The 12,181-nt window shown below is 33.0% G+C and overlaps 1 protein-coding gene across 1 annotated transcript; it reads left to right on the forward strand.

Annotated features, from left to right (window-relative positions):
• Window positions 1-1,572: 1,572 nt before the first annotated feature.
• Window positions 1,573-10,312, forward strand: LOC130939623 (uncharacterized). Its single transcript, XM_057867712.1, has 11 exons — window positions 1,573-1,746; window positions 7,012-7,211; window positions 7,465-7,588; window positions 7,728-7,927; window positions 8,095-8,190; window positions 8,291-8,438; window positions 8,972-9,126; window positions 9,240-9,369; window positions 9,483-9,677; window positions 9,785-10,030; window positions 10,145-10,312. Exons 1-11 carry the CDS (start codon window positions 1,573-1,575, stop codon window positions 10,310-10,312), a joined length of 1,836 nt encoding a protein of 611 aa, XP_057723695.1.
• Window positions 10,313-12,181: the final 1,869 nt, after the last annotated feature.

The following is a 12,181-nucleotide window of genomic DNA, read 5'->3' on the forward strand; positions in this document are numbered from 1 at the left end:
AGAGCAAATAGTGAATTCTCACTACTAAGTTTGAAGTCTTGGAAGCATTGCACCTACACTAAAAGGAGCACTCGGCCAAGATAAAGAACAAAGTTATGAGTTCAGATGATGGGTTCAGTGCATAGTGTTAAAGTCGTGTATCATCAATTTCCTTCATGTTTCACTGTTTTGTGTCTCAGTTTCAATCAAGGTTTTGAAAACCGGACCGGTCATCGAACCGTTTTAGTTACTGGTTCACTGGTTCATCGGTTCAACCGGTTCAATCGTGGTCTAACCGGAAAAACCGTTTAATAATAAAATAATAAATAAATTATAAATAAACGCCTAACACATACTTGTAGTGTAATACAAACTTAGTCATTCCATAAGAAAATCACCACCATCTATAACAAAATGCAATTCCAATCATTGAATACTATTCAATAGGTCAACACTATTCAAACAAAATGCAATTTTGTTCAAACAAAATGCAATTCTAATCATTTAATAAGTTAATACTGTACAATCTTACAACTGAGTAGCAAGACCTCTTCTACAATTAAGCTCAACCTAATCACCGAACCAAACCTTCTCAAAACATAACAATTATCAAAATTTATCACAATCTAAACTCAAGCTCAACCTAATTACTGAACCAAACCTTCTCAAAATATAACAGTTATCAAAATTTATCACAACTAAACTCATCTAACAAACAGCTCAAAACTCCAGGCCATCAACAAACACTAACTAACATAGGCGACAAAGATCAATGGATTTAAGGTGAATCAAAGAGCTTCATCTAATATGTCTTCTCCATGAATCCTAAGATGTGAAGCTTCATATAAGCTTAAGAGTCCCTCAACATCTGTGGCAAATTTTTCATTGAAATTAATAAATCATTCACAAAATTAAAAACAGCAGCAGCACCGCCAAAGAATTAATAGCAGCACAGAATTAATACTACCAACAGCATTCAGCAACAAACAACATTTGATTTGATTTCTATTTTACCATTAAGCAACAAACATAACAAAACAGTAACAGCTAATCCTTAACAATTTATAAGTAACAGTAACAATTTATCCCTAACAAAACAGTAACAACTTATCAGTAGCAATTTATCATCAATCAATAAGCCAGTAACAGAGTTAATCAATCAAGAGTAGGCCAGAACAAGCCAGAGTAGTGAGCAAAGCCAATCAACTAAGAACAAGCACTAAGTACTGACAGAGCATTCAATCTCAAGCACAAAGTAAAAAAAGAAAACAGCAACGCATCACTTAATCAATAATCATCAAGCAATGAAAACAAAAACACTAGAAACGACTATCACTGACCATCGATGAACAAGCACGAAGAGGGTTTGATTTTTGAACAGACAATAAAAAAAACACAATGAACAAGCCACTTGCAGTGAGTATTGACCTTCGACGGACGACGAAGAGCTGTTGAGCGCGCGGACGACGGCGACCAGGCGATTTGTGAGAGCGAATAGGGGTTGGTGAGATCGAAGTAGCGAACGCCGATAGCACGAAGACGGAAGTTCTTGAGTGCAACGGAGGCGGCAGCAGCAGTTTCCCACTCCGACAGATGGCGACAAGATTGGTGGAGGCTAGGGTTTCTTTCTTTGGTGGAGCTAGGGCATTTGCTGAAGGGAAGAGTTGGAGAAAGGAATGGGGCTGGGGGAGAAACGCGTGCAACCTTTTCATTCAACGAAAGAAGGAAACGGCGTCGTTTCTTATAAACCGGCCGGGTTCTGGTCCGGTCTGACCGACCGGTTCTCGGCCAGTTCAACGGTTTGTATCCGGTTTTTAAAATAGCGGTTTCTGTTAGTAAACCGAACCGTTTAACCTGTCGGTTCACGGTCGGACCGGTTCGACCGGCCGGTCCGGTCCGATTTTCAGAACATTGGTTTCAATGTATATCTTTCTTAATTTTCTTTGAGAGGTAAAAGGTAAGAAAGAGAAGCATTGAGAAAAAGCCATAGAATGAAAAAGAGTTATTTCAAATTTCTTTTGGTTGTAATTTTTGTCTTGTGTCATATACTTGAGAGGTATTCCTTGCTAAGTTGGGTAAGCACTTAGTATGGTGAGTCTAGGTATTAGTATAGTCAAGTCAAGTTTATGTTGAAGCTTCTATGCCCAGATAGGATTGAGTTTAGTCCTAGGAAATTGGTGTATGTAATACTTGGATTATAGTGAAAATTCCACCAATGTTGTGGTGGAGACTAAATGTAGGTTACATTGTACAAGACAATTGAAACAAGATATATGGCGGTGTCATCATCATCATCTTCTTTTTCTTCTTCTTCTCTGTTTTAGTTCTGTTTTTCTGATTTTTATGAGATAAAACGAAACTGTCTCCTGATTTATCCACTGCACAGATCAACAGAAATCAGGTTTAAAGTTCTTTGATTAAAGGCTCAAAGTTAAAGAAGGTCATAGATTCAACTCTCCCCCTTATCTAATCCTTCTGAAACCTTCAGAGACTATATAAAACTACATGAACCCGCTAGGCAATCCTAAACTCCAAATATACAAGGTTCAAACCTAGGATTTTACTAATTCGAACAGAGTAAATATGCTAAGTTCTCTGCTATACCTATGATCCATAACCTAAGTTCTTCACAACACATCTCAGCATCTCCAATTGATTTAATTCAGTAATCTGTTTAATAGTAGCAAGCACAAATAATAAGATGCAAACACAATTAAGAGCAAATACAACATGTATAGCAATTAGCAGTTAAATAGAAATATTCACATAGGAAAACTAAACACAATATATACATTCAAACAATTGCATATAGATGCACATGATGCATGCCTGTCCTACTGGCCATGAGCTTACATGTCGATTATACTGTCAAACCCGACAAAAAATCCTGTTGACATCCAAGATCGGTCTCTCGGTGCACATCTCCGAGAGGAACTAATAAGTCATGGTACCATTATCCCAACAAAGAGTGTCGTTTCTCCTTCTTCCGGACGTATAAATGTACCAAATAATGGAGAGTGCTGTCTCACATCAATGGAGTGTGCCGTCTCACCTTTCATCCAAGAGAAATCACGAACAAATGGGATTAACCACCGTCTTTGCCCGAAAAAAGTATCAATGCAATACACAAGCGGGATACCACCCAAACCTTGCTAGTTCAGTCATTCAGACCACAATTCAGTCAAAAATAATGTCTTTAATCAATTTCATAATCAGTAGGTTCATTGACCATAAGCTTTCATCAATTTGACAATAACTTATACTCATTAACCCAAATTTTCATTCAATTTACCAATTTCATTATCTTGTGAGCGGGATAACACCACCGCCCGTACCACAAGCAGGATAAAACCACCATTCCCACAATAATTTCATCTGATTTACCAAGTGTTTTTTTCTGGGAATTAAACAATTCATTTTATTATATCACTTTCCAGTGCATTTGAGGCTTATTTATTAGTTATTCAACTCTATACGAAGGTTAAATGGGTTTATAAACCGACTGGGAAGGCTAAACAGACAAAAATCAACATTTCAAAAAATTTTACACAGTCGTGCGTACGGATACCCCATGTGTACGCACAATTTCAATTTATTTCAATTCGGATTGCATATCATGCATATGCGCAAATCCCAATTCATGTGTACGCATGCATGGTGAGTATGCGCAGAATCACCACGTTTCAATTCTATTTGAATTTCATGCGTACGTACGCCATGTGTGTATGCACAAGTTCGTTTTCATTCGTTTCTGTTTTATAATTTATGCGTACATATGACCTGTGCATTCGCACAAGATCGTGTTCATGCGTATGCACGATAGGTGTGTACGCACAGATTTAGTTCTGCTAACAAATCTGCAACTTTGTATAATTTGGTTTTTCAGCCCTAATTTTAAACATCAATAACTTTTACTACATTTATCAATTTTCATCCATTCTTAGACTGTTTTAAAGTTCTTATCACTAGCTTTAATTTAAGATAAATTTAATGTGATTTCAAGATTTGAGCACCAAATTATGCCCTCTCAAAGTTGGTTAAAATTCTATTTTTACCCAAATTTACAAAATGTCCATTTTTAGCAATTATCAATCAAATTCAGTCCAAAACCACCCCAAAGCCATTTCTAAGCATCCTTAGCACCTATTTATCAATTTTTAACTATTCAACATCTAATCAATCCAATTTAAATTCAATCATTTTTCCAAAGTTTTCCATCAACAATCAATACTAACAATTCCATTATTCAATCAAATCTCACCAATTCAACAATAAATTAAAACATGACAATTACCCAATTTACCATAACTTACAAAATTGGGAATACCTCACCCTATGACAGCCTCTAATACAAATTTTCATTTCGTAGCCCTTCATAGGCAATCATACTACATCAATTCAACCAATCATACATATATATCCATATCATAATTCAAGCTACCATCTAACCAATTAATCACAATAACAATCATTTCCATTCAATCCTATGCTAGGGACAATTAACCTAGATTTTCATATAATTTTACATAATATCTATTCAAAACTAAAATCCGTACCTCTTTGACAACATTCTCAACCTCGAAAAAAAATTTTTTCCGGCAATTTCCAACTTCAACCGGTCTAAGCCCCACAAAAATTCTCACTAATGTGATCCTTAAAATTCACCCGCACTGAATTTACACCAAACTAATCTATTTCGTACCAATTCAAGACAAACCAATACTGTTCAATCTAATCACATTGAAATTTCATAATATTCACACTAGGTTTTTTACACAAATTTGGAAAAAATTAGGAAAAAGGATTCTCCTACCTTATTTCACATAATTTTGGGCTAAAACTCCACTAGAACTCAAGATAAAGCTCCCCTTAAACATCAAAATCACAATTTTTTCAACATCTCATACCCAAAACGTGAATTTAGAAGAGAAAAGGAAAAATGAGACAACGATTTCGAAATTTCTTACCACAATATTTAGATAGAATTGAAGAGAAGCTGAGATGAACGCATGGCCACAAACAGATCGTCAATTGAAGCTACGGTTTGGAAGTTATGCAAGATTGAATATAGTGATGAATAGTAAACTTAGGACTTTTCACTCTTTTCTCTACTTTTATCCGTGTCTTTCACTCTTAATGGGTGAAATAATGCTGAATTTGTTAAGTGTGAATGGTTTATAAATTTTAGATTTGGACCTAGTAAAATCCGATTTAATTTTTAGTCCGTTAGCCAAAATATTTAAGATAAGTATTTTAATTCATATTCTAAACATTTCTATTTTTTTTATTATAAATTTTTAATTTTTAATCTTTTTCGTTCATAATTAATTTATTATGTATTTATTTATTATTTAACCAAATTTTAACACCACAAAATTGGTTTCCCTTATTAACGGCCTAGATAGAGTATATTATATATTGATTGATTTCATTAAGATGTGGGTCATATGGCAGACCAGTGACCTAACCAAAATAAATTGTCCCCACTTTTCATCCCTTTGTTCATACCACATTACCATCATTATCGATCGTTATCATTAATATTATTTTCACTTCATTCAATCAATTGATTAAAAATGTGACAATCTTGCTATCATGATTTTGAGCCCTTTGCCACATTCCACTGTAATCACTACGTTACCACCATGCTACATGAAGCATTCGCTGTTTTGATGGATTTGGGTCACTTTTTTTTTTGTCCTCTACTTTTTCTAACATAAAATAATAGCCTAACACAAATAAGATACGAACTTTCAACTTTGGCTCCTATAGAAGACATCACTCTCAAATCATGTAAACATGAAGTTAGAGAATGTTAATATACATAATCGATACTTTTCAACATATTTGATGGCCTGCCACACATAAAGTAATGGTAATTATTTTTCATAACAAATTATTTTTCATATATATAATCGAGGCTAAAAATTGTTTCTTTTCCAAGTATTCTACACATCACCTACATTACAGGAAAAATGAATGCTGAAATCTTTCTATACTAGTAAACTTGGAAGAGTTAGTGCTTACATGGCATTTTCTCAAAATTTTGATTTTTTTCAAAAATAAAATACTTTTAAATCCTTATTATTTGTTGGTCAAAGAGGGTAAGTATGTATCATTATTGCCACTTCGAAATTCCAATCCACCTTTTCCATTTTTTGCTTTTTTTTGGCAAAACTGTAAGCTATAAATAAAAAGCAAGAAGGAATGAGATGCTTCTATTCCACTGTTTGATTTGAAAGCTACACCTCTATCTATTGTTTTGAAACTAATTCTTCACCTAATATGTAGGGGTCCAGTAAGTTATAGAATTCAATGTATATTCTTAGTCAATGAGAACCTTTTTTTTTTTTGGTCAGAGTGAATGAGAACCTGTATTCGATGTTTTTGTTTTTGGGCCACTTTTTAAAATACTTTTATGGGTATCCAACACTTGTTATAAGCCCAATAGAAGGTTCAGGATAACATTTAGGTTAAATTGATTATGTATATGCAAAACACGTTACTTAGGGCAAGCAATTGGCGTGGCTTTTGGATATGGAGACCGATGGCAGTAGAGTGACAGCCGTCATCTTCTTACTTTCATTGCAGTGATCGATTCAAGGTAAGATTATGTTTTTTGTACTATTTAATTGTTTGTATCCATTTTTTTGTAATGAACCATAATACATGTTTTGTTATGTCTGGAATTCGATTATTTGTTTATTTATATCTTCTTCTTACTATTAAATTGTCTTTATTCATGTTTGTGTGAACTATGGATGGATAATACATGTTTTGTTGAAATCTAAAATTAGATTATTTATGTATAATTATACTGATCTTGTCCCATTTTAGGGTTTATGGTCATTCATTGAATTGAATTTTGATGAATAGTGATGTTTCTGAATCTGGGAACTGATGTCATAGTTTAGGTAGGAGATTGTGACGTGTGGTATGCATTTTTATTTTTTTTTCCTTCTTGATGTCAGTTAGAATGATGTTCATGTCATGTTAGTTGGTATATAATATTACAATATATTCTTCTTTTAGATAGATTATGACATTCTCTTCATTGGTTCTTTCCATCTTTTTGCTCTTCTTTCTTCCTATAGAGGTAAACTAAAAGCTAGAGCTACTAATATAAAGGTAAGGTTGAGAACTGGGATGAAGGTGATGGTTGATTTGATGTTTGAGAGAATGAGTGGAGTGGTTGATGTTATCATCTCTGGATATGAGGAAGATTTCAATTGGTAAGCAATGTTGATTTTCCTCCACTATCGCAAAATTTTTGAATTCAAATGTTGAGTTGTTCTTTAGTTTTTGCCTATAAAAGGCTATTGCCTCTCTTCGATATCGTGCACATCATTCTCTACCCCCATCTCTTCTCTGTCTTTCTGCTCTCTTTTCTGTTGTTTGTTCTTTGTTGAGTTTGTTCTGCCTTTCGTAAGTGTGATATTGTGAGATTTGATTGTTTGCAATGAGTCCTCCTTTTGATCCTATCAGTAAGATCGTTCCTCCACGTGAGGCCTGGAGGATCAAAGTTAGGATACTAAGGGCTTGGACTGTACCTAGCTTTGGTAATGCAGATGTTCCAAATTCAATGGAACTTATTCTGGTTGATGAAAATGTGAGCGGTTGATCTTTTCTTTTTATTTGTTGTGTTCATATACTTAGTTTCTTCTTATTATTTTTTTCAATTTTTTTTGTTGTGCTTTTGTTTTCGTTCTTGATGAGTTGTATGTTTTTGTTCTTTTGGATGTTCATAGTCTACCAAAATCCAGGCCACTATAAGGAAGCAACTAATCCACAAGTTTAAAGATCATCTTCTTGAAGGCAGTTGTTATAAGATGAGCTATTTTGCTGTTGTTTCAAACCAAGGCTCTTATAGAGCTACAAAGCATGAGTTCAAACTCATTTTTCTGTTTCGTACAACAGTGACAACAATTCCTGATGATATAATACCCAAGTCTTGTTTTTCTATATATCCCTTTGAAGACATATTGCAAATGAGTCAGGATCATGACTATTTAGTTGGTGAGTCTTGATCTCGTGTCTTTCAGTTACTTCTTCAGTTTCTTTTCTTCTGAAAATTATTTGTTACATCTTTTTACTCCTATTAACATATCAATGTAGATGTAATTGTCTTTTGACATTGGTTGGGGAAGAGAAAAACTATGACAGGGATGGTAAAACGGTTAAGATGGTGGTTGTCGAACTTTCTTCACAAAAGTTTGTTGCTCTCACCCTTTATTTCTATTTCTATATTTATTTGTATTCTCATCCATTCTGAAAAAAGTTTCTACTGAGTTTTCCTTTTTTTCATGTGTAGGATGATGCTGCGATGCGCATTATTTGGAGAGTACGTGGACCAGTTAAATGATTTTCTTGCTTCTGGTTATGTTGAGCAACCGGTTGTCATTGTTCAACTTGCTAAGATTAAACTTTTTCGAGGTGTTGTAACTGAATGTTATCTTATTGTGTGTACGATTATGTTATCCCGATCTTTAGATCTGTTGACATTCTTTTATTACCCATAGGTCAACCTGGTCTCCAGAATGTTATGAAAGCAACAAAAATTTACTTTAATCCTGATTTGTCAGAAGTTATTGATTTTCGAAAAAGGTTTGTGTTATCCCTCCCAAATTATCTCTATGTTGCAGTCCTTTCTTTGTTTTTATTTTATTCTGTTGATGTGAAACTGAATAGTATTTTTTAAATCTTAGCATGGTCGAACAAGGGATTAATGGCACTCAACCTTTATTTATTGCGAATGAGGGAAAATTCGTTTCATTGGAGGATGACTTCATGCGCTTAACTAGGCGATCCACAATAGATTAATTACATGATAACAAAGAGGTTTATAAATTTATACTTTTTTCATTCTGCCCTCTTATGTTTATACATAATTCGTATGTTTGAATATACTTCAAGGTGGTTTTAACTAATTTTTTTTCCTCGATTAGATTATTTTTTTTCCTTCACGTGGTGTTTTGTTGTGCATGGTATGCAGGATGGGAGTTTTGTTATTATGGGTACTATCACTGATATTGTTGAAGAGGGTTGTTGGTGGTATTCCACTTGTGTGTGTGGAAAGGCAGTTTATCCTGAGTCTGGGGTCTATTTTTGTGATGTTTGCATGCATCATGTGACAAATGTGATTCCAAGGTTTCTATTTTCATGATTTGTAGCTTTTCAAATAATTACTTCCTTTTTTTGTTTACTTAAATTCTAACAAGGTCTTTTATTAATTTTTCTATTTTATCGTCATATTGTTATAGGTTCAGACTTAAAGTAGCAGTTTCTGATCATACTGGACAGGGCATATTCGTTTTGTTCGATCGTGAAACAGCTTATTTGCTTAAAAAAGCATGTGCTGACCTTTTTAATGAAGTCCAAAAGGAGCCAACTGTGCGTATAATTTTTTATGTCCATCTAAATGTTGATCTATAAATAGTTATCATTTTTTTATGATATTATTCATTATGATGTAGATGGTGACCTCTCTGATTTTATCCTTATAGGTTCTGTGTGGAGATAGCTATCCTATTACATTTAAAACTTTAGAGGGTAAAAAAGTTTTACTAAAAGTAGATACCAAGTCCCTTGGTATAGACAAATACTTTGGAACCTTTCGTGTAAAAAGGATTTGTGATGACCCAACTATTATTTCTATGTTTGAGCTTGCTGAGAATGAGAACGAAGTGACACCTGTCAAGGTTATTCTCTTTTATTGTTCTTTGCTTTTTCTTTATTCTTTGATTCTTTTATTTTTTTAATTGCATTGCTCTTGCTTGAGTGTTTCTTCTTTCATTCTTTATCGAAGGATGCATGTTTTCCTGGGATTGGTTTGGACATAGGTGAACCCTCTTATACACAGCCTACCTCAAAAGATGTTAAGCTTTCAGTCTTGGATAAGGATGAAAGTGTTCCTGGTCTTGATGACATTTCGATAGATATGGACACTAATAGGAAATCTGTTGTTCCTCAAGTTTCTGGCGATGATGATGAGAATCAGGTCTTTAGTGATGAAGTTGGCTCATTGCTCAACTCAGGTGTTGAAGAAACTCAGGTCACTCAGTCTGAACTTTCTATTGAATCAGATCACTTATTCAATTTATTATTGCATTCCATTTTCTCTTTTTATTCATTGGTTTTGTGTTTTCTATTTTTTTTATCTGTCTAGGACTTCCTATCTCATCTTCTGGATAATTCGGACAACATTGATGTTTCTTCTATTTGCAATGATAGTGTGCGTTCCAAAGTGAAGAGAAACCTTGAATCAGATTTTCAGAAAGCCTTGGAGGAAACTGTTGGTCCTTCATCAAAGATGATCAAGGTTGAAGATAATTAGGATGGATAGTTATTTAGCTGAAGTTAGCAGCTTTATTAGGGTTATATGACTTAAATTCCGAATTAGATTTCATATTTCTCATGCTGACTTATATTTGAAGTGTGTCCTTTTTTTTTTGAGATATGTCCAACTGTTAGGAGAGTCACAACTTATCCCTTCATGTTTTGGTTGGTCTGTTGTAAGTATTGTTATGCTTTTTTGAATTAGGAAGGGTTTGTGTTAATTTCAAATGTATTCTGCTAAAGATTGGACATATTGTCATGTATTTTGAAGGACATAGGTTATAGTCAGAGTGTGGAATTATAATGTCACTTTTGTGAATGTAAGCAAGCAAGTGTAATGAATTTTATAATATTAATGGAAGGAAATAGCTCCATTAGTCTTAATTCTTTTGGTTTTTTTCGTATGCTGTCTTTTATTCATTTGTGTTGTTCATGATTAGTTGTTGTTATGCTCCATAATTGCCTTTGAACATGTTTTAATTCAACATATCATATGGTTACAGTAAATTCCAATGTAATAGTCTCATTTGATTGTATTGTAATTGATCGAATGTTTGATTCTATTGCAAGTTTGCTACTATCCTTTTGTATTTGTGCTTATATACTATTTTTCGTTCCTATCGATTTATATCTCAACTTTGATACAGAGTGATATCCATGCGATGGTTAGTCATTATTTCTATTTGTGCTTATAAAAAAATCCAAGCGTGTGTGTGATTCAACAGTTTTCTCAATTACGTATAAAATGATGCGTCATTCTATCTACGTATAAAATGATGTGTCATTCTGTCTTTTTGTAGACTGCTGTCTTTTACTTCCTTTAAAATCATGTATTCCAATCCTGCGGCTTCGAGGTTGAAAAGAATTAACATTTTGAAAAGGAAGAAAGCATTGAAATCTGGGAATATAAGAGGTGTGTTGCCCTTCTTTTTACTTGGTTAGAGTCGGTCATAGTTATTAATATAAGTTGATTGGTTTTACTTTTATTTCCTATTTATTTCTTCTATCCATGGCTGGTTCGTTCTTAGTTGCTAAAAGGAAACTTGGAGATAAAGCCACCGGAATTAATTATGGTAAATGTTTATACGTTCATTTCATAGAATGTGTTACTTTTAATGGAATATATGTTGTTTGTAATTCTCCTATTTATTGGTTAACTTTATTGTTAATTCAATATAGATAAATTATTTAGTTGTCATAACTATATTCTATATTATTCCCGGTATTATTATAAGAAATGATAAATCATTTATTTTTTTTAAATAAATGATAAATAATTTTATAGTGTTGATTTGTGTGATTTGATTTCATTTTTGTTTGGTTTGAAATTGTAGAAGAATTACAAGATATTTTAGATCCTTCTATCAGTATTTCACCTGTTGATGTTGCTGCTGATCATCCATTATTTGCACAAAGTGAAATGCAAGGTTAGGTTATTCAATTTTTTCATCTTTTTAAGTTATGCTTAGGTTCAACCTTTTATTAAATTAGTTATGGTTAACTTTAAATTATTTTTAATTCATATGTTACCATAAGTCTAGCTAACTTTTCTTCCATTTCTTTTCTTTAACATTTTTTTCAACAGTGTCTATAAAAAAAATGTTGAATATATTTTTTTTTTAGAAAAATCTCCTTTAATATATTTCTTAGAAAAATATAATAAGTAGTTTTTTACAAAGTTATATATTTTTAAAAATTTTAATAATGTTATTTTTTTAAAAGCAGCTTTTTTTTGGATAATCATAACAAGCAGCAAGTGCTTTAGATTTTTGATTTTTTTTTTTAAATAACACAGTCTTATCTCCTAAGTCGTTTAAAAAAAATCTTCTTTAATATATTTTTTAGAAAGATATAAGAAGTTTTTTTA

Source organism: Arachis stenosperma, chromosome 7, assembly GCF_014773155.1.
Source record: "Arachis stenosperma cultivar V10309 chromosome 7, arast.V10309.gnm1.PFL2, whole genome shotgun sequence".
NCBI classification, from domain to species: domain Eukaryota; kingdom Viridiplantae; phylum Streptophyta; class Magnoliopsida; order Fabales; family Fabaceae; genus Arachis; species Arachis stenosperma.